Source organism: Curcuma longa, chromosome 8 (assembly GCF_044706935.1).
Source record: "Curcuma longa cultivar G26 ecotype Majalengka, Jawa Barat chromosome 8, ITB_CL_G26_1.1, whole genome shotgun sequence".
In the NCBI taxonomy this organism is placed as follows: Eukaryota; Viridiplantae; Streptophyta; class Magnoliopsida; order Zingiberales; family Zingiberaceae; genus Curcuma; species Curcuma longa.
Window position 1 is genome coordinate 7,975,221 of NC_133868.1, and position 24,036 is coordinate 7,999,256.

The 24,036-nt window shown below is 42.0% G+C and overlaps 6 protein-coding genes and 1 pseudogene across 6 annotated transcripts; 4 read left to right on the plus strand and 3 right to left on the minus strand.

Annotated features, from left to right (window-relative positions):
• The first annotated feature begins 526 nt into the window (after positions 1-526).
• LOC141834162 (putative F-box protein PP2-B12) lies at positions 527-2,027 on the plus strand. The gene is made up of 3 exons (XM_074721616.1): positions 527-826; positions 926-1,044; positions 1,519-2,027. Exons 1-3 carry the CDS (start codon positions 542-544, stop codon positions 1,952-1,954), a joined length of 840 nt encoding a protein of 279 aa, XP_074577717.1. The 5' UTR covers positions 527-541; the 3' UTR covers positions 1,955-2,027.
• Positions 2,028-2,669: 642 nt separating this feature from the next.
• On the minus strand, positions 2,670-3,527 carry LOC141834218 (protein LHCP TRANSLOCATION DEFECT-like). The gene is made up of 2 exons (XM_074721666.1): positions 3,067-3,527; positions 2,670-2,930 (listed from the first exon to the last, which is right to left on the minus strand). Exons 1-2 carry the CDS (start codon positions 3,310-3,312, stop codon positions 2,679-2,681), a joined length of 498 nt encoding a protein of 165 aa, XP_074577767.1. The 5' UTR covers positions 3,313-3,527; the 3' UTR covers positions 2,670-2,678.
• A 2,090-nt stretch (positions 3,528-5,617) lies between these two features.
• LOC141832934 (uncharacterized) lies at positions 5,618-6,889 on the plus strand. The gene is made up of 2 exons (XM_074720298.1): positions 5,618-6,016; positions 6,104-6,889. Exons 1-2 carry the CDS (start codon positions 5,618-5,620, stop codon positions 6,887-6,889), a joined length of 1,185 nt encoding a protein of 394 aa, XP_074576399.1.
• A 91-nt stretch (positions 6,890-6,980) lies between these two features.
• On the minus strand, positions 6,981-11,543 carry LOC141833789 (putative disease resistance RPP13-like protein 1). The gene is made up of 2 exons (XM_074721285.1): positions 8,657-11,543; positions 6,981-8,308 (listed from the first exon to the last, which is right to left on the minus strand). The coding sequence occupies exons 1-2, from the start codon at positions 11,541-11,543 to the stop codon at positions 7,155-7,157; spliced, it is 4,041 nt and encodes a 1,346-aa protein (XP_074577386.1). The 3' UTR covers positions 6,981-7,154.
• Positions 11,544-12,328: 785 nt separating this feature from the next.
• LOC141833754 (transcription factor MYB61-like) lies at positions 12,329-13,666 on the minus strand. The gene is made up of 3 exons (XM_074721250.1): positions 13,537-13,666; positions 13,320-13,449; positions 12,329-13,237 (listed from the first exon to the last, which is right to left on the minus strand). The coding sequence occupies exons 1-3, from the start codon at positions 13,664-13,666 to the stop codon at positions 12,433-12,435; spliced, it is 1,065 nt and encodes a 354-aa protein (XP_074577351.1). The 3' UTR covers positions 12,329-12,432.
• Positions 13,667-16,685: 3,019 nt separating this feature from the next.
• Positions 16,686-19,158, plus strand: LOC141833974 (S-type anion channel SLAH2-like; annotated as a pseudogene).
• Positions 19,159-19,203: 45 nt separating this feature from the next.
• On the plus strand, positions 19,204-23,823 carry LOC141833469 (uncharacterized). Its single transcript, XM_074720923.1, has 7 exons — positions 19,204-19,355; positions 19,431-19,533; positions 19,615-19,747; positions 20,835-20,938; positions 21,517-21,664; positions 21,743-21,883; positions 22,003-23,823. Exons 2-7 carry the CDS (start codon positions 19,493-19,495, stop codon positions 23,578-23,580), a joined length of 2,145 nt encoding a protein of 714 aa, XP_074577024.1. The 5' UTR covers positions 19,204-19,355; positions 19,431-19,492; the 3' UTR covers positions 23,581-23,823.
• The last annotated feature ends 213 nt before the right edge of the window (positions 23,824-24,036 follow it).

Consider the following 24,036-nt stretch of genomic DNA (forward strand, 5'->3'; position numbering starts at 1 on the left):
TGGTCCAAAGAAAATGCTAAGATCATTCATGAATATGTGCAGATAATTATAAAAATTCATTTTCTTCAGCCAGCATTCTCATAGTGATTGCAGCCAATTATTAGTTTTGCAAAACTATCAATAATATGTTTAATTTACAGTGCGGAATGGATTCAAATAGGGAGCAAAATTCACAGCATGAAGGAAGGCCTCGTGAAGTTGGGCTGGCAGACATCCCAGCACCATGACCGCTGACTTACTCTGGCTGAAGCAGTAAGAGACTAAGAGCGAAGACTGGTTCAAGTTTGTCCACGGCGGAACCAAAGCTCACCATTCCAATCTGATTAATTGTGCAGAATACTTCAACTCTGCGGTTGATTTAAGTATATATTTATATTTGACTAGCAAGAATTTCCAGGAAACCACGCCCAACAAATCTTCAAGCTTAATACCATGACTTCTGCTGAGTCTTAGAGGAACTGGTCATCTCCCCTCCCCCTCTTACGACCAAAGGAAAGAAGTGGTCATCGTCGATCGATCAGTTGTTCAGTTGAATCAAGCAATGGCAACAGAGAAAAGAGGGCCATCCACTTGCGGCTTGTCCAAGCTACCGGAGGAGTGCGTCAGCTACATGCTCTCCTTCACTTCGCCTTGTGACATCTGCAGGTTGTCGCTGGTCTCCAAGTCTTTCCTCGCTGCGGCCCAAACTGATCTCTTGTGGGAATCCTTCCTGCCTTCGGACGTCGCTGAGATACTATCGCGGGCCGCTCATCCGGTGGACTACTCCTCCAAGAAGGAGCTCTATTTCCGCCTCTGCCAACCCCTCCTCGTCGACGACGGCAAACTGGTAGGTAGATTCATGTCAAGTACATAATATATCACGGCACTGAGTTCTGAATGTGACTGGACAAGTAACGCTGTAGTTGACTTGTTGTTCAATGAATAGAGCTTCCAATTGGAAAAGTCAACAGGAAACAAGATGTACATGCTATCTCCGGAAACCATGCATATAACCTGGATCACTCATCCTCAATATTGGAGATGGAGTTCTCTTCCCCGCTCCAGGTAAATCCTAGTTTTTTTTATAAAGTTTTTTTACCTTCTATTTAAGGTAAAACATTGTCACTCTTTTACCATCTCTTTTCAAAATGCTCTCATAATTTTAAAATCGTTTAAAGATCTCCTTTTCTTTTCAAACTATTCTTATTTCACCCTGTAACCATTAATAGCATTAGTTTACTTGATGAAAAATTGACATGGTGCATATATACCTGACATACCCACCGAATCATTATCATTACTTCCATTATGAGAATTATAAAGGTTTTCATGAGTTTCTTCTTTTCAATTGTTCAACAATAAATATGAATTTTCAACACTCACTTTATGCCCGTTTGCCCTGCTCACCACCTTGTGGACGGATGGTGTGGTTGCTACATCTTGATACTTGAAGCTTTGTGTTTATTCCTTTCCATCTTACTACTATATATATAGTTGATTGTTCGATATGATGTTTTGATTCACAACAAGTTTATTCAGGTTCAGTAAGCAGGCAGAGCTTGTATCTGTTTGCTGGCTTGAGATCACCAGCAGCATAGACAGTCGATTGCTCTCCCAAAAGACAATGTATACAGCATACATGATCTATAAGTTAAATCCCGATTCATATGGTCTTGATTCCAATTCCCAAAAGGCCTCCATCAAATTAGGAGCTCATTCACAAGAACAACGTGTCTCTTTGATACCAGATGATGAAGAGGATGATGAGGATGAAGTAGAAAAACAAATACAATTGAGAGAGGATGGATGGTTGGAAATGGTGCTAGGCGAGATTTATAACGATCAAGGCGATGAAGGAGATATTGAGATAAAGTTTCTTGACATTGAAGAACTCCATTGGAAGAAAGGCCTTGTTTTCGCTGGCTTTGAGATGAGGCCGACCAAAAGGAAGATGGATGCTGAATTGCTACGTTAATTTGTTTGTAAACTCAATTTAATGTAGTTTTCATGGTGATGTTCTGATACATTTATATGACATTTCGAAGTATTTGATTGTGTATTGTTATAATAATATATGGTTTTAGATGACTCATCAAATGCTTCTCATTTCTTGCTTTTGCTGGCTAAAGAGGTCCTTGAAAGACATTTTTAAACTACTTTTTTTCAAAAATTAAACATAGCTTGAATCATGTTTCGAGTCTGATTTAATGATATTAAATTCTTCCTCATGTGTAGGCTGTGGAATATAAAATAACATATCTATCTGAAATGTGATATTCTTCAACAAGTGAGATAGTCTCCAAGCAAATTGAATCTACATAAATCAGCATCTTAGACGTTCACTTTTCAGTCATATCTTAGAAATTTCAGTCATATCACAAGAATAGAAGCGTACTTTCATATGCATTATCTAAATAAATTGACTAGATATACAAGTCATTGATCACAAGACCTGTTGGAACTTAGCTTCAAAATTAACTAGATATTTCATTCCCCCTTTGTGAAGGATGAAGCTTCCACTATAGCAAAAGAGCAACCTCAGCTCTCTTTATTTGTCATGCAAACCAAAATATGCAACAGTTACTGTTTCCAAAACTAGAGATTTATTACATACAACAATACAGTAAAAGAGAAAAAATAACAGCATATTCTAGTCAAAGAACAGCATGATCAGTCAGTCAAATCCTTGCTCAAACATTTTAAACAGAAAAACCTAAGATTAGCTCTTTGATCTCGCCGTTGGTGGCTGCCCTATCCAAAGCTGTCCTTCCATCTGCATCTCTCACATCGTACCTGGCACCTGCTCTCATCAGCTCCTCAATCTTAGGCTTGTCACCTTCAGAGGCAGCTAGCATCAGCAAGATATCCACAGGCTGAATGCCTAGGTTTAGCAGTGCTTGTATTTTCTCATAGGATCCCTCCGCATCAGCCATTCTCATGCTGTTGAAGTACTGCAAAGGTAAAAAAAAAAAAACGTCTTTATCAATCCAATTGAGATTTCCAATTCCGAATCATGATAAACGCCTAAAAATCTCAAATTTGACCTATAGCGGAAAGTAAACAACTGAAATAGGGTTAGGAGTTTACCTGCTGGACATCGTCCCGATCAAAATCATCCCGCGTCTTTGGGCCGTCGGTGACGACGCGATTCCCGAGGCGGAGCCAGAAAAAGGCACTGGATCCCTCGTCCGGCGTGACCTTGGCGCCGAAGCAGCAGAGGCGCCGGCGCAGGACGTCGAACGGAGAGCTCAAATTCTCGTCGGAAGAAGCAGGAGGACGGCAGGTGACGGAGGAGGGGACTTGGCAGTAGAAACTGCAAGGAATCGAAGCCATGAATGACTATTGTCTCCTTCAATCTATCTTCTCCCGGCGCGGGAGGGAAAAGATGGGATTTTTAAGGCGACGGGATCCGGAATGTGAGGGTAAGGGACGGTGAAGGAGGAGATCACGGCGAATGATTCCTGATCCGGAAGGCAACAGATTCAGTCATTCAATTCGAAAAATATTGAGGATAAGATCGCCATTCTTCTCGCTTTACCGTATCTTCATCTCCGTCGTGGCGATACCTACTAATTTGGCTAAATTAGCGTTTAGATTTCTTTCTTAAAAAGGAAATCATTAGGCAATAATATTAGTAATGAATCTAATACAACATGGAAATTAATTGACTGAAAAGTCAACCAAACCAAACAATATAACAAGTTTTCGAGCCATTGTCTTACATAATCCTTCTTCTGCCATTTTATTAAATTTTTATATTTCTTGGTGTTTTATTGAACCGATTTGGCCATCGTGTCAGGGCATTTTTGTTTTTTATTGTTCAAGCAATTCTTTTGGCAAAGATGGTGGTGTAGCCAAATTTTAATTGTATTTCTGTACTTGAGAGTGAATATTGATTAATTATATCTTTTAGGTCAAAGTTGTTTCCCTTGCTCAATTCGTGCATCAATGATTTGTTGGTCATGAAATGCAAAAATATTCTGTAAATATTTTCTTTTTTTAGTTTTATTAAATACTTTATAACCTTTGTGACGTGATTATTCTTTTATAAAATCAAAATTTTATTTACTAATTGAACGCTTATTTTTTCTAGGAATTTAGATTTAATATTTTTTTACTTTTATAGCTGTAATTATTTTTTATTGAGTTAAATATTTTGCAAAAATAGAGATTATTTTTGCATGAATTTAAATTTTTTTTTATATTTTTATTGGCATGATTGTCGCCATTTTTTGCATACCTAATTTTTTTAGAGCGCTGATAGAGAGCATGAAAAATTAGCAGGAAAACGTAACATGACATACGTGGCAGTCCACGTATGCCATGCCACGTGGTAAAGTTTTTTCTGCCGCTGCAAAGAGAAAAAATCGTAAATCCATCGAAATTTTTCCCTCCGCGCCTTTTCCTTCTTCCTCCTCCTCTCGTCCACTGCCACCCACGTTCTTCCTCCTCCTCTGTGACCGTCGCCGCCACATCTTCCTCTCCTCTGTAATCGCTGCCGTCGCATCTTCTTTCCTCCTCTGCGACCGCCGCTGCCGCATCTTCCTTCTTCCTCCTCTGCGACAGCCGCCGCCGCATCTGATTTGCAGCAAAGTTCTGAAGTCGAACAGGTAAGCAGTAAGTGACCTTACCTGTTCTTTAAGGAAAGCACGCATGCGTTTTTCTGTCGCGCCGAATGCTGAGGGAGAATGTCATAAGCATAAGCCCGATGAGTCTCGCTAGCTAGCTATCAACTCCACGTCAGTGATAATTCCATCAATAACTTGGAATTTAGTCGGGGCCTGCAATGGATTCCTCTGTTTTGCATCAGCTGATCATGAATGTGTCCTGATATATAATCCTATCACAAAAGAGTTTGTCATACTACCGAAATCTACTAGATTGTTGTTGCGAAGAGGGAAGGAAAGGAGGCGCGTGGTGGAGGCGGTGTTGTGAGGCAAAGGAAGGAAAGGAGATGCAAGATGGAGGCCAGCGAAGGTTGTTCTCTGATTGCTCACAATGGAAAGGCGTCCGCCGGAGGCTGATAGCGACGACGACAGAAATGCAACGGCGGTCACGTTGCTGCTCGAAAAGGATTTCGAAGGTTTCCTCCGAAAGGAAGGTGGGATGCGGACTTTTCCTGCGGCGGAGAAAAAAGTTTCGGGGAAGAGGGAAAAGAGTTTCGAAGGTTTCCTCCTTCAACGCGAAAGGAAGATGGGATCCTCCGCGGGGATGCGGCGGGGAAGAGGGAAAAGGGTTTCGGGGAGGATACGGTGGGGAAGAGGGAAAAGGGTTTCGGGGAAGAGGGAAAAAGGAGCGCGCCGCAGCAAAAAAAAAAAACTCTGAAAAAAACTCCGCGTGACATGAGATACGTGGAATGCCACGTAAGTCATGCTACTTTTTCCTGCTAATTTTTCCTGCAGCGAATCATTTCTGATTTTTTTAATAATACAAATAAAAAGCAACAAACACATAATTCTTTAAATAGATCCGAATCAAACATGCGTTACACTTCCTCGTGTCGTGCTTCCAATTATCAATAGTCAACACCACCCTATAAAAGTCAACGCCTGCATGGATCTTTAAATAGATGTCAAGCGAATCTCCGCTCAACGCCATCTAATGATTGATTCTTCCCTGCTCGCCCAAGCACGACGCAATGGCAGGCTCCGGAGAACAATTAGCCATCGGATACCTCTCCGACTACAGCGAAGAGGAATCCGATACTCAGGAGAAGGAGAAGCAGATATCGGTGGATCCTGTGTCGCTGAGGCAAGCCAACAATTTGCAGTCCGCCGGCGGCCCAGCTAGACCTCCGCCGGTGCTCCATAGGCCCAAGTTTGTGAGCTGTAGCCTCCCGGGTTCCGCCTACTCCTCGCCCGTTAGGAGCCCCAATAAGCCGGAGCAGCAGCAGCGCGATTATTACCGCTCCCGGTTCGCGTGGGAAAGCAACGCGTCGCTCCGCCGGAGCAAGTCCTGCGGCGAGGGAAGGATGTCGACGACGTCGGCGGAGTTCATCGACATAGCCTCTAGGAGACCCAGCATTTCTTCACCAAAAGTATATATATATTTGGAATCGTAGAATCTTCTTAATTTTTGTTTGTTTCGATATCGAAATTATAGATGTACTCTGTTCGATTTACAGGTTATTGATCAGAAGAAGCAATCGTTCGGCGACGTCGCTGGCTCTCGTCGCTTCGCCAACGAAGCCAACCATGACGGCAACAGCTTCAAGCAACCAAAACCGGCAATTCCTCTCCCTCCGTCAAGCAATCACGGCGGCGGCAACGACGATAAGTTCAAGTGTGGGTGCTTGTTCCTGCCCAGCCTCGCTCACAAGAAGAAACCTGTAGTGTTGGATCGCAAACCAAGCGCCTTTGGCCATCATCTAGACGATCGATCTCAATCTCCACAACGACAACAACGCGAAGAAGAAATAGTGCGAACAAAAATTGAAGAACCGATGCTGCAATTCGAGAAAGAGAGATCGTTAGAAAGCTCAGTTCAGGAGACGGCCGGTGGGGCTGCTCCGCCGTCGAGCAGGATGAGCACGGCGTCGAAGGCCGCGTCGCTCGAGAAGTTCTCGTGCGGCTCCTGGTCGTCTTCGGCGCTTCTGGGGAGCGACGGAAGCGACGGGCGGAACTCGTACTTCGACCTGCCCATGGAGCTCATCCGGAGCGGCGGCGACGAGACTGACTCGCCGGTGCGGACGGCGTTCGTGTTCGAGAAGGAGCTAGTGAAGAGGGGGTCGTTGAGGAAAGCTGGGTCAGCGAGGAAGTCGTCGCTGCAGTTGAACCGGCACGTGCGGTTCTCTACGTCCACGGGGCCGGTATCGTCGTGCCCGTCCTCGCCGGCGGCGCCGTGCATCACGCCAAGGTTGAGGAAGGCCAGGGAGGAGTTCAACGCCTTTTTGGCAGCCCACAATGCTTAATAAATATTAATGAGTTTCTATTTGATGAATTTTAATTTAGCTAATTTATGTGTGATTAATGTTTTGTTTTCTTTCCAAAGATTGTGCAAAGGTCATGAAACTGAAATGAATACAAGATTATTATGCTCTATAATTCAAGCTTATCCCTTTCCTTCACAGCTCAGTGGCAGATACAGCAACTGAATGGATACTCGAGAGAGAAAGTTCATATGATCAATCAGTAATAAAAGCTATCCAGTACTGTAGTTTCCTTGATCTGGGAGTGCTAATCAGCAAATTGAACGATGCTTGTTCTGAATTTGCTAGAATATCTTTCATACCATATTCTTAGTGTGGGGCATCTCGAGATTGTTAAAGATTGAAGCAAAGGCGGCAACTGTTCACTTGCAGAGAAATGGAGCTCCGGGCAACTACTAAGGACCATACACTTCAGGGATGAAAGAGACTGTAGACCTTCAACATAGTAGGGCTCATATGTTGAAGTCGAGAAACAGTCAACAGAAACAAGCTTCGGACAATCCAAAACAACAAGTTCTTCGAGTATCCTAAAATTGTGCAGTGGAAGGGCTTTCAAGTTTTCAAGGCAGGAAATCTTCAAAGTTGTGAGAAGAGTTAGGCCTGGTAGTGAATCAAGCAGCACCCTCTCACTCCATCCATTTATCATCAAAGCTCGCAAGGACGGAAGATCAATGAGTCTGCAACCGGAGCAATTTTCTACAGCCAGCACTGACAGGTAAGAGAGATTGCGCAGTTCATTCATCGCTGCAACATTAGAGGCATGCAAGCTAAGAAGTGCAGCAAGTGAGGAAGGCAGGTCCAAGGTCAATGCAGGACAATCTTCAACTTTTATTTCCTGGACAGAGGGTGAAAGACATGGCAAGCCCTTCAGCTTCATACAATCTTGTACGATAAACTGTCTTAGGTTAGGAAATCCACCATCTGATGCTCCCTTCCATTCCTCCAAACCTGCCATGCTCATCAATTGGAGCCTTCTTAGAGACTGAAAACCCTTCTGTGAACCGTTTCCATAAAATGAAATGTCGATGGATGTTATGCTATTCAGTCTCTCTAAATGGAGTTCCATGAGATATGGCAATTGACCTAGAGCAGGAAGAAATTTGCAGTTGGGGCACAAGTCTAGCTTTATGCTTATTAGATTAGAGTATAGAGGACTGCAAAGCCATTCAGCTAATTTCATTCCTCTATAACCTCTTATAACTAGCTTGTTCAGGCTAGCATTAGGTTGAAGGCACTCGAGCACTTCATCAGCCTCGCCATTTGTATCGTCTATGGGTGGTCTGAGAGAAGATGTTTCCCACTCCAAATGCAACATGTATATGCGTTGTTTAGTCAAGCAAGCATTTCTTGCCTCTTCGACACTAAAGATATCATTGAGCTTCACTTCTTTTAAATCAACTCCTAGAGACAAGAAACAGAGGATCAGAACATTTCAGAGACTTTTCTTGAATTGCAGATGCTAACTCTTTTTGTTAATTCTAGAGGAGAATTAAGCAAAGAGAACCAAATATATGCAAAGAACCAGTTGCTGATATAGTAAACATAGAAGATATTGAAGCAGCGGCAGTTAAATTTTAGCTTTCTAAACTACACTAACTGTGGCAAAAGCCGATTGTTCATGCTGCATTTGACACCATGCATGTGGATCAAACAAATTAGGCTGAAGAAAAGCATGAATCAAAATAGAACCACAAGCAGTTCAAAAGCTATAAAATGAGGTTGAAGTGAGAATATGGTATGTAAATGTACCTCGTAGATTTTTGACATGGGTCAACTTGCCAGCAATTCTGTGGTACCAGTTTATCAGTAAGGTAGACTTGGTGACATCAAGCAATTGAAGGCTTTCTGGTACTTGGTACTCCGGCAAGAATTTGAGCTTGGGGCATTGAACGACCTCGAGATTCTTAAGGGAACAATGTTGTTGGATACCCATAAGAGGGGAATTCTCAGAATACAACGTTTGCAGGTTGGAACAGTCTGAGATGTGAAGTCCTTTCAGAGAAGTAAAGTTGTCTAATGGAAGGCGCCTCAAAGACGGACAAGAAATAACTGTAAGTTCATTTAGATGAGGGAAATAACCATGTTCAGCACCAAACCATTCCACCATTTTGTAAATCGAACTTAGTCGAAGCTTCTTAAGTGATGGAAATCCCCCATGAAAAAATACAGGGCCAATATATTCCAAGCCTTCAATACTTACCAAAGATAGATGCTCAAGGGATAACAATTGCCCAAATGCTGGAACAGTCGAAAGAAAACAATATTGAATTCTAATGGTGACTAATTTAGAGTAAGAAGGATGACAGATCCACTCTGATAATTGACCATGCTCATAGTTACCAATCCTTAGTTCCTGGATATTAGTGTGAGGCTGGAGATACTGGAGGACCAAAGGAGCATTTTTGGGAGATATATTACGCTCACCCCATTGCAGCTCCAGCTCAGTAAGACCTGGCTTGCCTTTCAAATTGGCTGCCCTTGCATCTTCGACATCAATAACATTCTCCAAATTCAACAGCTTAAGTTCTCCTTGGAGATTCACTAGGTCCTTCAGTTCTGCAATCCGTGCACAGCCACGCTCCTTGGACGTGTGAAATTCTGGCAATTCTTGTAGTTTGGTTAACCTTCCAATTCCCTCTGGGAATGATGCTTGAAAAGTTTCACTACGAAGATGCCTTAGGTTAACCAAGTTTGATATACCCCGGGGTAGCTCAATGCTTTTGTCACTGTACCACTCTAACGTCTGGAGGTTCCTGAGAGAACAGACTGATTCAGGGAAGCCTTGACTCAAGCGTCCAATTCTAAGGTAGTGGAGATATTTTAGGTTGCTGATAGAATCAGGAAGCCCAGGGGCAAAAGTATAATCCAACAACAAAACACGTAGATATTTCAGTTTGACAAACAAATCGTTCAGGACGTTAGCATGAGGATGAGGCATTGGAGACCATGAAGTACAGTTCACCATCAAGGTCCTCAAGGACTTAGCTTCTAAAAGGGGCTGTAAGTCTGTTTCAATGGAAGTAGAATGAAAAGTTAATGAAGCATGACGAACACCTTCAGGAAACTTGTATGTCCTTTCTACTTCCAGCCTACTGCAATCTTCATCCTGAAGAACATCTATCTTAAAGCGCTCAGCACCAGAAACATACTCTGCAAGATCATAGATAAGATCATGCATGATGAAATACCGATTGCCTGCACACTGCTGGAAGAATGACCGTGAGAGAAGAACGTAAAAGTATTCATTGCCAACATCCTCGGCCTTCCTTTCTTCATCTGTCTCGACAAAACCTTGTGCAATCCAAAGTTGGACAATTTTGTGCCTCAAAAAGAGATGTCCTTTGCCAAACAATGAGCAGTATGCAAAGCATTGCTTAACTGGTGCAGGTAATTGTAGGTAACTCAGCATGAGGATTGGCAAGATGGTTTGTTGAGAGCCACTGAGATGCCAGATATTACTCTCCGAGATCGCAGACCATTTATCTTCACGTTCTTCATTGCATAGATGCAATCCAAGGGCTTTCAATGTAAGAGGTAAACCATTGCACACCTTGACGATCTTCTTGCCAATTTTGACTAGGCGTTCGCCTGGTGCTGGGCCATGGAATGCATGTTCAGAAAACAATAACCAAGCGTCATGATCTTTGAGAGGCTCCAAATTGAAGGAGGGCATTGTGCCAATTGACCTCGCGACACCATGACTCCTAGTAGTCAATAGAACTTTACTGTCCAAGTTTGCAGAAAGCAACGGCATTTGCAGGCTCTCCCAATGGCTACTACTCTCGTCCCACACATCATCCAACACCAGAAAGAAGCGCTTCCCTTCCAGTATCTTCCCCAATTCCGACTGGAGAGAATGCAACTCCGAGAGGAAACAGGGATTCCCGGTGACACTTTCCACCATTGCCTTGGTCAGCTTGATCAAGTTGAAGTCTTGGGACACATGGATCCATATCCTCAGGTCAAAAAAATACTTAATTTGGTCATCAGCGTATACCTGCTGGGCAAGCGTCGTCTTCCCCAAGCCCCCCATTCCAACGATGGGGAGTACCAATAGCTTGTTGGGAATGGAGCCTTCATCCTCCGATGGCCGCAGGAGTTCCAAAATCTTTCCTTTGTCCTTTTCCCTGCCAAATATAGCGGATTCCCCGTCCATGAGGCTACCGCTCGGCCGCCAGACTCGGACATCAGCAGAACCCTCCGCACCGCATTTCTCTCCCAAGTGAAGGGCTTCACTTTTCCCATGCAGCTCCACTAATCTCTCCCCCAGTTTCTTTATCCTCTGGCTAATAGAGGCCAGGGCGGAAAAAGAATTGGGAAGGAGTCCGCTGTCGGAGTGGTTGAGGGCGGAGCCCATCTGGGGGCGGAGGAGCAGATCGTCCAAGTCCAATAGGACGTCCTCGGCGTCGCAGGCCAAGGAAGTGATCTCAGCAAGCCAAAGCTTGGCCGAAGGTTCGCTCGCCTGACGCTCCTCCGCGCCGCGGATGGCGACCTGGATGCGCGTCAGGTTCTGCTTCAGCGCCGCCATGTGTTTGCTCAGATCCGAGAGGAACGCCGGCTGGGTCCTCGATGGAGGGATAGAGGCTTCCGATGAGTCCATGAGACGCAGGACACGGGCTATCGTCGCAAGCGCCATTCTCTTCCTCTTCTTCGTCTTCGGCTTTCCCAGCACCCAATTCGATCAAAAACTTGGTGAGGAAGGAATCGCCCAAGTCAATAATTTTAAAAAATTCGAAGTCGTCTGGTACGAATAAATCAAATAAATAATATTCACTTATGGATCTTGAAAATGAATCAATTTTTTTTAATTTGATCGAGAAAAGTCCAAAAAAAAATTTCTTTATCATGCATTTTTTAGATATTCAAAATAATTTAATACTATAAATTTTATTTTAGTTTCTATATTTTTTTCAAGGCCAAAATTACAATTTTGTAGGTGAGTGGTTATCCAAACAAACACATATCCAACAAATTAAAAAACTATTAACCTAAACAAAAACAAAAACAAAAAGTGCATGTGCACAAGTCTGTAGTGTGTAATACTAAAAGAAAAGGTTGCCCTAGTGTTACAAGTTCAACTTTGGTAAGACTTTTCCTTGTGCACTTTTTAAGTTTTTAAAGATGAACCATACACAAGGTTCAAGCTTCGTGCATGAGGAAAGCATGAAATTTAGTTCTGCATGCTTGGCATTATATTCATGCCAAGACAATTGCCCTGACAAACTCCAACAGAAGCAAACTTTTTTCTCAAACAAATTAAAGGCATTCTCCAACTGAAACAGCATTCTGAAAATAAAACAGGAAGTAATTTGTAATCGAATTGCACCAAAATTATTGCATGGAATTGGGTGTCAATGATGTCAGAAGATAGAATTCAGGGGTGGAAAACAAGGTTACATGCATGCACCTTAATTCTCATCAGATCATCTTCCTCTTGCAGTTCGACATTGCTGCTGCTTTGCAGCAAAATTTAAGAAGACGGAAATTAGGAAATGAGATTAATTAAATTACACCTGATTGATTAATTAAGAGTGCCATTGCAGGTTCTCCATTGATGCAGTCCCATTGCAAAACTCAGCTCCAGCAGCCAAAAATGCACACTCTAGCATGTCAAAGTCAAGGGTTGTGGCATACGGTGCATCCATTAATAATTGATGACCTTGGCCTAATTGCTCATGGTGTTCTACCTGACCCTGCTTTAAATTTAGTGCTTCCATTGCACCGCCATCCCAAGCGTTGTCACCCAAGCAGCTGAAACCTGAAGCTGGTTGATGCCCAAAGGAAGAGGAGGACATGCTTGTGTAATCCAGGGAAGAAGAAGAAGAGCCGCCGTTGGCGGTAAAGTCGATCGGAGCTTGTGAATTGTTGATCACCTGATCTTTGAACCGCATCAGGAGTTGATGATCACCGATCATGTTCTCTTGCTGGTACTGGAAGTCGGGCACAGAAATTGCACCAGCTGCTGCAGTCTGATCATGCAAGGGAAGAGTACCAGAGTTAATTAATGGTGGCAAAATCGCCTCCACATTAGGGAGTGATGAGTTGAAGCTGCAGTGATCCAAAGAGTTGGTGTACTGCTTCATCTTGTCGAAGCCTTTGATAGGAGGACTAATGGTGAAAGGTGCAGGATGAGCGGATTGCGCATAGCCTAACTGAGAAATCTCATCTGAAATATTGTTCATGGTGTTAATAGATCGAGAAGAAGTCAACAAGTTGTGTGTCTTTGGATCCAGGCCCTGTGCTATCAGCTTCTTCTTGATGCAGGAGTTCCAAAAGTTCTTCACTTCATTGTCTGTTCTTCCAGGGAGATGCTTTGCGATCTGAGCCCATCTGTGTTGATATTGCTGATCCATAATTAATTTCCCATAAATAAAAGTTAATTTGTTATTTCTTTGAATAAGTATCGACTTACCTGTTGCCTAGAATTCTATGGACATCAATTATGGTTCTCTCTTCTTCTGCTGAGAAGGAGCCTCTTTTCAGGTCAGGCCTCAAGTAGTTGATCCACCTCAGTCTGCAACTCTTTCCGCATCTCTGTAACCCTGCAAACATTAATTCCAACATCTATTTACAATCAGAGATCAGATCAAAAAGCAGAGATTTTAACAAGGGAGAGAAAATTAAGAGACCTGCTTCTTTAGGGACAGTGCTCCAGCAGTTGTGGCCATGCTTGATGATATGGTCTATGAGCTTCTCATCTTCCTCAGGAGACCAGAGGCCTCTCTTGACCTTCTGCTTGGTGCAGCAGTGATGACCCATGAAGAAGCTCCTCCGGTATCCTTCTCTGGCCAACACACACTTACTAGACTTATATACCTACAACATTCCACGGGATAAATTTAACAAGGAAAGGAAAGGAAAAGAAAGAAAGAAAGTAAAAAGTAACTTGGTTTGTACTCATGCATGGAGAGAGGACCCAACTGCACACCCATGAAATTGCTTGTGGAATTATAATAACAAGGTCGAGGACAAAAGAGGGAAGTAAATTTTTCAAGAAACAGCAGAGATTTTAAGCCACAATAGAAAAAAAAAAAAAAAAAAGAAAAGAAAATTTATATAATTAGATATTGTCGCCTGTGCCATCTGATACAAGCTAGAGAAGGCCTTCCGGTGAAAGATCAATTCAATTTACTATTCTTACGGCTTAAGTTCCAGAATAATGGATCAGGTATGCATGCAATAGACGAATTCTTAGCACTTGAAAGCCAATTAAGAGCTGATCATTTAAATTTACTGGATGTAAGTATGGTCATGACTCTATATATCAGATTGAGCATATATGTAAGGGTAAGGCCTCACTCTCTACTCCATTCATTTTCTGAATAATGTCAATAATTACTGGATGTAAGTATGTTATATATGTTATAATCATTTTCTGAATTCTTAGCACTCGTCTTGCATTATATTACACAAACAGTGCACGAGAAGTAATTACATAAACTGCATGCTGTCACTAGGACATGCATTGCATTGCCTCCACATAATTAATTAATAAAAATTGATGATCCTTCCTTCAATAATTAAAAACTGAAGTCAGAAGAAAGCTTCGACTTGGTGCTTTCTTCCGGGGCAATTCAATGATTAGGTGAGGAAAAAATGAGATGAGAAACAAAGAGAGAAAAGACGGCATGCACTGGTTATTAACAATATCTGTTTCGTCCAAACTGAGCACCACAAATTAAGTTGAGAATTACTTGGAAATATAATTCTCTCCTTGCTTGTTTAATTTTTGTTGATCACTCAAGTGTGGCTTGTGGGGCTTCGGTTGTTTTCTTGGGTTCGACTGTATATATCAGCCTGTGTTAACTTTTGCTGTACTACTCCTCCATTCTTTAATTTGCCTTCTTAATTTGATTTCTTTTTTCTTTTCCTTTTCTTTCTTTTCTGTTTATTTTTGTTTCTGCTTGTTACGATCGTAACATATGGAGGCGGAGTTGATCACGAAGGAGGCCCGAACCGAGTCAGCAATCCGCAAACCGGAGACGCCGGGGGCTCATTGCCCGAATCTGAACCTGCGGGTAACCCCTCGGATAGGCCTGATCCGAGTCCGGAATCCGATTCGACACTACAAGATTCGGAGGACCTTATCGGATCGACCCCTCACCAGCTCGATGGATAGCCCCGTCAAGTCGACCCCTCCGCAGACCATTGGTCGGCGTCTCCGAATCACCCGAGCCGATTCCGGTACAAGCTGCCCCCGTACTCCATTGACCACTCCCCTTCTTGTACGATAGTCAGATATCTGACACCCCCCCTCACTGGATATGGCGATCCGCCGCCTAACGTACGTCCCTGTCCGTAGGCATACGGACATCATTAAGACACCACTCCCTACAGGTACGAAGTGTACTCTCGCAGTAAGCTCCCCTTTACCTCGTCCGTAGCACGGATCTCTTCCTCAATATATAAGGCGAGCCCCCTCCCAGGGGCCAGGTATGCTCTCTGTTTCTTCGTCATTTTCCTTTCATCACTTTCTCCTCCAGACATCTAATTTAGGCATCGGAGTGGTCGCGCCGGTCACACCGACCTTCCTCCTCACGGTGTCTGTGCTTGCAGGTCGTCGGCTACCCTCGCTGTCTTCTTCCCATCTTCACTCCAGAGTGGTGCTGAGGAAAGGTCGCGCATCCAGAAGCCGTTCTTGACGGGAACACTGCTGCTAAGTACTAACTGTATATTATGCTCCGGCCGGCCGGCCGGCGACTGTTCCTGTAAGAACAAAAAATGAATTCACGAGGTATCTTCAATTTCATGCATGGGAAAGTACTATATATTTTCCTATAAATTTAGATTTATTTCTTTTTATTTTATGGTTGTAATTAATTTTATATTAAATATATTTTGTTTAAAAAATAAAGTTTTATAAACATGATTAATTTTATGGTCGAATACTTTATAAAATTGTTTTTAATAAATATAAAATGTTATATGTCTTCATAGATTTGATTACTGTTTATTTTCTAAAACTAAGATTTATTTAGCTTAAGCGATTTTTAAATAAATTATATATTTCCAAGAGATTTATTTTTTATTAAATTTATTTTATCAAAGTAATTATTATAAAAAGTGTTCCTTTAATTAAAAACGAAAATAAAATGCTTTTAAATATTTTTAAGAACTAAAATGCCCTTTTAATTTAACATAAAAAAACTAAAATTATTAAATTACCGAACACATGGAAGTGCAGTGCAACAGGGGCTGTCAGATGGCATTAAATAAATAATAAAGCCCGTGAACGCGGCCCCATCCATTGCCTATGCCGCCACCCTCACCGCGCCGTTCGGCCACCACCGGCCACCAACTCAGGCAGATCGACGTGTGGCTCGCCAGCGCGATCGACGCGTCACTCGTCAGATTGCCGATCTGATTGTGATATGAATCTAGCACAATTTGGCCAAAATACGATCAGCAGTAATAGCGTGTGCCAGATTTCAATCAAATCGCGGCTAGTGACCGGCCAAGAAAGGACTGACGTCGCACGCCCTCACCAGACCGTCCGGCCACCGCCGGGCCGGGCGCGATGGACGCGCCCTCACTGTATATATATATATATATATATATATATATATATATATATATATATATAGGGAATTGATCACCTGGGCGCCTCATGCTGGGCGACGCTTGGGCGCCGCTGATCAGGCAGCCACGTGGCTGGGAAGCAACCGCTGGTACAGCGTCACGAAGAGCACCAGGTAGTGCGCCAGCCCCACGGTGAAGAAGAACACCGGCGGCTCCTCCATCCCCATCGACACGCTGGCCAGCGCCCCCACGATGTTCCTTTGGGCCTGCCTCCCCTGCTGCGATCGAGCTGCCGGAGCAGGAGTCGAAACAGGGGGAAGTCGTTCCGTTCGCAGCCCGTGCCGGCGCGCGCCGCCGACCAGTGCAGTCACAGAGGCAAACGCTTTGATCCGTTCAAGACCTGGTCCGGGAGACTGGAGAGGCAGCTCTCCAACCTGAGAGGGAAGCCGCAAGATCCGGATCACGCAGATGGTGGCGGCAGCGGCGAATACGGTGAGGCTGTGCTTGCCGTGGATCGATACTTCGACGCGCTCGAGGGGCCGGAGCTGGAGACGCTGAGGGTGTCGGAGGTGTCGATTCTGCCGGAGGACGAGAAATGGCCGTTCCTGCTCCGGTTCCCCATCTCCTCGTTCGGGATCTGCCTCGGCGTGAGCAGCCAGGCCATCCTGTGGAAGATGCTGGCCGACTCCCCGTCCGCCGGCTTCCTCCACGTGAGTCCGGTCGTCAACCTCGCCCTCTGGTCCGCCTCCCTCGCCATGACGACGATCGTCTCCTGCATCTACCTCTCCAAGGTGGTGCTCTACTTCGAGGCCGTCCGACGGGAGTACCACCACCCGGTGCGCGTCAACTTCTTCTTCGCGCCGTGGATCGCCAGGCTGTTTCTGGTGCTGGGCGCGCCAGACTCGCTGACGGCCGGCCGGCCCCCGGTGGCCGTGTGGTACGTGCTGATGGCGCCGATCCTCTGCCTCGAGCTGAAGCTCTACGGGCAGTGGATGTCCGGCGGGCAGCGGCGCCTGTCGAAGGTGGCGAACCCATCGAACCACCTGACCATCGTCGGGAACTTCGTTGGGGCGCTGGCCAGCGCGTCGATGGGGATGGAGGAGCCGCCGGTGTTCTTCTTCGCCGTGGGGCTGGCGCACTACCTGGTGCTCTTCGTGACGCTGTACCAGCGGCTGCCTTCCCAGCCACGTGGCTGCCAGATCAGCGGCGCCCAAGCGTCGCCCAGCATAAGGCGCCCAGGTGATCAATTCCCTATATATATATATTCTCAAATAATATTGTTAATCCATGTACGTTCTGACTATTCTAAAAATGAATGATTCAATCCCATAAATTGACTATCAACAAATAAATTTAGTATCATGAGTAATTCGAAAATTATGGACTATAGACATTTGATACCTACGTAAGAAAATTGAATTCTCATTATATAGTTATTCTCTTCAATCATTTACTAGCGCACTGAACAATTATACGTATATACCAAATCTTAATCACACTATTAATTTTTTTATAACAAATAGTCATTTAATTGTTCAACAATCGAATTTATTATTATGGACATATCATTCGAGTATCAATTTCACTACGCTAACAGCTAGCAGAGGTTAAAAAAAAAAACAGCAGTCGAGTTCATGAATCTACAAACGTTGCTATCCCAAATTTTAAAGTATTCTAAAGTGGAATAGTTAAAACATAGAATGATATATTTAATTCTATTGAATACGTTGACTAGCATTATATTATCTGGGACCATTCCAAGTCCACTATAGCCACAAGTGTTTCCATTTGACGTGCATCCAATAAAAGCCATAATGATAATGAAATATTAAATTAAAATAATATTAAATTATACGATTGTTTACATGACTTAGTCAAATAATTAAACTAATAAATTGTGTTAAATTTTAATAACTACCATTGCAAGTTTTAGAGACGTATTTTAAGGGCATCTTGTTGCCGGCGAAAATATTATACTTGTGAAAATATTTTTCAAAGAAAAAAACAATTTAAGAATATGTTTCATGAAACAACAAAAAAAAAAAACTAAGTTGTAATACAACATTCATAAATAAATTTATTTATATTCATTCAATACACATAAAATTAAATAAATAAATAATTTTAAATAATTTATTAAATTAAATGAATAAATTTAAATATATATGTATTTAGTTTTGTTAATATTTAATATATATATATATATATATATATATTTATTTAATTCATTAATATTTATAAGTAAAAATTATAAATTATTTATGAATAAAATTTTATTAGCATACTAAATATATAAAAATTTTATTTTAATGATTATGAATCCCAAAAATTCATACAACGATTGGGTTCCTTTCTTAACTATAAAGTAATGTTTTTAGCTCTCGCATTCCATGTTATGCCTCTTTGATTGGATCCAACTCACAATCCTAATTAATTAAAAATAAGTAAATTTGACGATTATTTAAATATGTATTTTTATATTAGATAAATATTTTTTAAAAAAAATATGAGCAGCGTAAATTTGGATCGTGATTGGTTGTTTATAACATAAAAATATATTTTGATTAATTGTGGAGTTGATTGATAATTATAAATAGGATATTTTTTTTAAATAAATATTTTACTTTTAAGCAAATATTAAAAATGTTTGGGGGTTTGCAGAAATAAGTACCCTCCGGCTTTACTTTGGGCGTGGTGTCCGCTTTATTAGTGGAGTGCCAGTTGGCAAATAAAATAAAAATAAAAATAAAAATAAAAATATTGAAAAGCTTCAGCTTTGAGGGAAGCTTCTTAAAGAGGCAACTCCATTGATCGCATTATGCAGCGAAGCTTGTTGTTTGTGTTCTTCATTACTTTCTCCTCTGTCTTATCGTCTCTCACAGCTCACCGCCACCCCATTACCATCTTTGCTTGTTCTGTGGGTGCACAAGTAACCTTTTTTCCTCTCGTTGTTATCTGCTTCGTTCTTTTTCTCTGCTCTTCCTGCCATCGATTACTTGCACAGTTCGCCGCAGTTGTGAAACAAAGAGAGCAGGGGGAGGGGGGCGTAGCAGTGGGAGCAGAACGATGCTGGGTGGAATTCTAAGTGGGAAATTCTTCAACAAATGGTAAGAATTTCTGTTTCTTGGTAAAGTTTGGAGCTTTTGTTCTTGGTGGTGGTGATTCACGATGGATGAACTGGGCGGCAGCAAGCACTCGACGAAGAGCATAAGGGCGAGGATTGGGCCGATCCGAAGTAAGAAGCAGGCCACGGTGCGGTGGCTCAAGCAAGACGTCGCCGACCTCATCGCCTCCGGCCGCGAAGAGAACGCGTACGGAAGGGTAAGTTTTTTTTTCTTTTCGCTTTCAAGAAATTGATAATAATGAATTTTTTTGAGGAAAAAAAAAGAGAAATTGGATGAATTCTAAGGTTCCCCTTTTCCTCGAGCTCATGTGGTGTAGGTTTCATTGAAAGATCTGTGTTTTTTGTTTAAGTATTAAGAGAGTGAGTAAAGGGCTGGTTTCTAAGCATTTCCAAATCGAGGATTTGCTTCCAGGCCATTTGTTCAATTTCCTGTTCAAAAATGAGAGGAAAACAAAAACTTGTTTTTAACATTTCTGCATATTGTGTTTCTGTTCTTGATTGTTTGGCTTCGCCCTTCATGTTTCGATGTTAAAAAGAATTCCTTTTCAGCATTCTCTATCTGATATTTCTGTTCTTAATTTGCTTGGTTTATTTATTTCTTCTAGCTTTCTTTTAAATATTATCTATTTACTTTTGTTCTTAGCAGTTTTCTCCTCGCGTGCAATAGGAAGACTGCATTATTTTGTTTATTTGTTGCAAATCAGCATAGAGGGAAGATTAATTGGCATAATAAATCAATTTTGCTTAGAGCAAATTTTGGGTTACATGCCATGTGTCGGAATGCTTTGGAAAGAAGGTTTCCTTATCATATTATATTGTTAAAATATCTTGATTAATTTTCTTTTATGAAATCTATCATCAATGATTGAGATGGTGTCATCTTTCAATTTTCATATGCTGATAGGAAATTGGTAGGTTTTAGTTTGACCTTATGGGTTTAGGTTTAGTTCATCAAGTTAGGTCCTCCTACCAGTTAGTCTTTATTTGGCCTTGGTTTAACCACTTTTCTATGAATGTCTATGACTTCCAGCATGATTTATAGACGACAAAAAACTGTCACCATCAAATATTTGACATCATTGATGAAATGATCTATCTTTGTAAGAGTCTATGGTGTAGTTCATCTAATTTGTTTCATGTTGAAGAGATTTTTCACTATCTTAATTACTGATATTGCTCCAATGGACAATTTATAACGATTTATGCTGCATTGCATTTTCTAACCCTTTTGCGAGTTCTGAAACAAATTGTTCATATTGTTTCTTCTTTTACTTCTTGTCACAGATTGATGCTCTCATGGTTGAGATAAATCACACATCGTGCTATGACATAATAGATCAGTGCTGTGAGTACATTTTGAGCTATCTTCCAGATCTGCAGAAGCAGAGGTATAGAGCTTTCATACATTAGCTGTATAACTATCCAAAGATGCAATACGATACTTCATGTCTTCTGATAGTACATAAAGTCGTAAACAATAACTTATTACCTCAGCCACACAAACTTTGCCCTTATTCCATCTATTTAAGCCAAGGTCCTTGAGATCTTACTAAGAAATCTAGTTTTCTTTTTCTTGTAGAAAACTGAAACTATGTACTGAGAATTGGTTGGTATCTGTATTTTATTGCAGAATTATACTAACCCTTACTTCTAAACGACATATCGACTAGATGAATTTGCATTCGATTTCCCATCCCTTTGTCAGATTCATACTTGTTAGGAGTTTTGCTCTCTTTTGAACAAAAAAGAAGTTGATTGCCTGGTTTAGTGTACTCGCAAGCCGAATTGAAATACTAATTTGGAAATTTGGTCATCTTTTGGTGATACACCGACATTGATTTTGCAATGACGAGAAAGGATTGTTAATCTTCATGTCTTTTTTATTTCTGATAATTGGCTACCCGTTCTTGCTTACCTTTTTGGTCAATTAGATTACTAAATGCAGTTTTTGTGTTTCTTTTTGTAGGGAATGCCCTCAAGAAGCCATGCAAGCAATAGCAACTCTAATTTTTGCTGCTGCTAGATTTTCAGATTTACCTGAGTTGTGTGATCTCAGGCATGTGTTTACAGACCGATACGGGAGTTCATTGGACTTATCTATAATAAATGCTGAGGTGTTAATCCTTAACCATATTGTAAACTTTTTTTGTCAATTTCTTTCTTCCTCTAATCTTTGTTAATTTTTTGTCCAGTTCGTTGACAAAATTCAAAAGAAGTCATTTTCACGAGAAATGAAGTTGCAGCTAATGCAAAGTATTACTGAAGAGTTATCTGTGAGATGGGATTGTAGAAGCCTCGAGCACGTATTAAGCAGCAATGCTAAACCTGTACCTGTAAGATTTTCTGAGCCTACTGATATTTCTGTATGCCTATTATGTAATCTGTTTTGCGTTATCCGGTAACAATGTCACACGAAGAAGTTGTGTTTAAGAATCCCTAACTATTTCTGCAGGCTAAACTGAGAAGATCTACTACTGCTCCAGATACTAGAAACAACGAAGCTTCACGCTTTCAGGCTGCAAGAAAAGAACCAGTTCAGGTTGGAACCAAAGAAGAGGTTCTATCCATGGAAAGACATGGTTCAAATCCTGCAAGTGTTGCACGAAAAGAGCAAATCGAAGTGGAGCCGAAAGACATTCATGTTGTTTCAACAACCAAAAATGGTACATTCAGTGATCATGTGAACAGTGAGAGATCAGAACCATGCCAGAGCAGCAATGCAGTTCCGCCGTACATTAAACCAAGGAGAAACAATTATGAAACCTGTAAAGATGACGGGTCTAAAGATGGTCTTCGACCGACAAGGACTATGCAGAATGAGCTGGATTTCAGTCTAGACAAACGAGAAGTCATCTCGTTGAAATCTTCAAATGCAAAACTAGCTAGTGTAGCTGCTGCAGAAGTTGGTTCAGCAAAATCTCAGAATGCAAAACCAGTTAATGTGGCTCCTGCAGAAGCTGGTTCAGGGATATCCCGGAACATAAAGCCAGTTGATGTGGCTTCTGTAGAAGCTAAAACAACTGATGATGGATACTTTGTGCGCAAGAAGGAAGGTAACAGCATGGCTTCTCCATTCCCTAATTCGAATGGTATCAAGAATGATCACCTTGCGGAAGAAAAACATGATAATCTCCCTGGGCATGATAGATTGCCAACACAAGAAAGGTTAGACAAACATTCTATCAGACCAACAAAAAGCAATGGTTATGTGATTCCGCCTTATGTCAGGCCAAAGATCAATAATGCTCCGACTATGGGTGATACTTCGTCTGAGAGAGACCAACCAGCTCAAAACATACTTGCTTCAGCTAATGACAAGCTTGACGGTAGCAGGGATACGGATCATTTGAGCAATGGAATTTCCTATGTCGAGAAGCCCAGGCCAGTGTCTGTGAAGAGGAAAATCCAGAAGCCGCCCATTGTGGACGATGACAAGGGTGTCATCGATGACAATAAGCCCACAAACAATGCTCTGGGCAGCCAAAGAGACTATGAAGGCCGGCAGAAGAATGATAAAGATGACAAGTATTTTGAAGAAAAGATCACAATTAGAGAGTCAAGAGTACCAATTGATGATGAGATGGAATGTGCAATAGAGTATGGCAATCTCTTGCCCCGGCCATTAAACGGACGAAGAAGACATGGCGGTAGGCCTTCTGGTGCTACCGACAACGAGGAAGAAATAGCCATGGATAAGCTCCTGCGGCACTACTCAAGGAAGGGGACAGTTAAAACACCCAGCAGGGAAAGCACAAGGACCACAGCTCGTACAACCAGTAGCGTCGATCAAGATAGAGTTGAGTACCCTGGTACTGGCGAAACTTACTCGACCTCAAGAAGGACAATTGCTCCATCGCAAAGAACCACTTCACTACCACCGGAACCAGTAAGCACACCTGAAGCCAAGGTGCCTGTTCGGGCCACTTCAATGCAGCCTGATCTATCGATTCTCAATGGTGGTCGAGTGCATCCCAACATGCCAGATTACTCTCAGTTGGCTTCACGACTTGCTGCTTTAAGGAACCCATGAAATGGTAAGCGCCATGGTACTGCTCTCACACCTACACCCACGGGCACTCTCCTTATTCTTTAGAAACACAAATCCTAACGCGCATCTCAATTGATTCATTTTCTATATGAACTTGTTTGTGTAATATACTGCAATAGATTTTCCTCCTCTCTGTATATGATATTTCTTGATCTCTGTTTTCATTTTTGTGAAACCATGCTTTAGATGAGTTGAATACAATGAACCAGCACCCTTGTTCTCTTCCTCTTGCTTGTGAGAAGTTTCATTAAACCTCTTGGAACAAGAAACTTATCATACTAAGTCTTGCACATGAGTTGCATGCCAACAAACCATCCAAAAATAAATTAAATGCATCCCGGCTCTATTAACTATAATACGAATACTACAAATCAAATTATAATTTTAAAGTTTAAATTAAATAAATTGAGTGCCTAGTGCGGACAAAAAATTTAGAGC

Excerpts from the sequence above, each read along its gene's own strand:
- LOC141833789 (XM_074721285.1), bottom strand. The coding sequence starts at position 11,543 with ATGGCGCTTGCGACGATAGCCCGTGTCCTGCGTCTCATGGACTCATCG. Across the intron at positions 8,309-8,656 it reads CCATGTCAAAAATCTACGAG|GAGTTGATTTAAAAGAAGTG; the intron begins GTACATTTACAT and ends TCTTGTCTCTAG.
- LOC141833469 (XM_074720923.1), top strand. The coding sequence starts at position 19,493 with ATGCTGGGTGGAATTCTAAGTGGGAAATTCTTCAACAAATG. Across the intron at positions 20,939-21,516 it reads CCAGATCTGCAGAAGCAGAG|GGAATGCCCTCAAGAAGCCA; the intron begins GTATAGAGCTTT and ends TTCTTTTTGTAG. Across the intron at positions 21,665-21,742 it reads TATCTATAATAAATGCTGAG|TTCGTTGACAAAATTCAAAA; the intron begins GTGTTAATCCTT and ends TTTTTTGTCCAG.
- LOC141833754 (XM_074721250.1), bottom strand. The coding sequence starts at position 13,666 with ATGGGTCATCACTGCTGCACCAAGCAGAAGGTCAAGAGAGGCCTCTGG. Across the intron at positions 13,450-13,536 it reads CACTGTCCCTAAAGAAGCAG|GGTTACAGAGATGCGGAAAG; the intron begins GTCTCTTAATTT and ends TAATGTTTGCAG. Across the intron at positions 13,238-13,319 it reads CATAGAATTCTAGGCAACAG|ATGGGCTCAGATCGCAAAGC; the intron begins GTAAGTCGATAC and ends ATATCAACACAG.
- LOC141832934 (XM_074720298.1), top strand. The coding sequence starts at position 5,618 with ATGGCAGGCTCCGGAGAACAATTAGCCATCGGATACCTCTCCGACTAC. Across the intron at positions 6,017-6,103 it reads CCAGCATTTCTTCACCAAAA|GTTATTGATCAGAAGAAGCA; the intron begins GTATATATATAT and ends TTCGATTTACAG.
- LOC141834218 (XM_074721666.1), bottom strand. The coding sequence starts at position 3,312 with ATGGCTTCGATTCCTTGCAGTTTCTACTGCCAAGTCCCCTCCTCCGTC. Across the intron at positions 2,931-3,066 it reads ATCGGGACGATGTCCAGCAG|TACTTCAACAGCATGAGAAT; the intron begins GTAAACTCCTAA and ends TTACCTTTGCAG.
- LOC141834162 (XM_074721616.1), top strand. The coding sequence starts at position 542 with ATGGCAACAGAGAAAAGAGGGCCATCCACTTGCGGCTTGTCCAAGCTA. Across the intron at positions 827-925 it reads TCGTCGACGACGGCAAACTG|AGCTTCCAATTGGAAAAGTC; the intron begins GTAGGTAGATTC and ends TTCAATGAATAG. Across the intron at positions 1,045-1,518 it reads AGTTCTCTTCCCCGCTCCAG|GTTCAGTAAGCAGGCAGAGC; the intron begins GTAAATCCTAGT and ends AAGTTTATTCAG.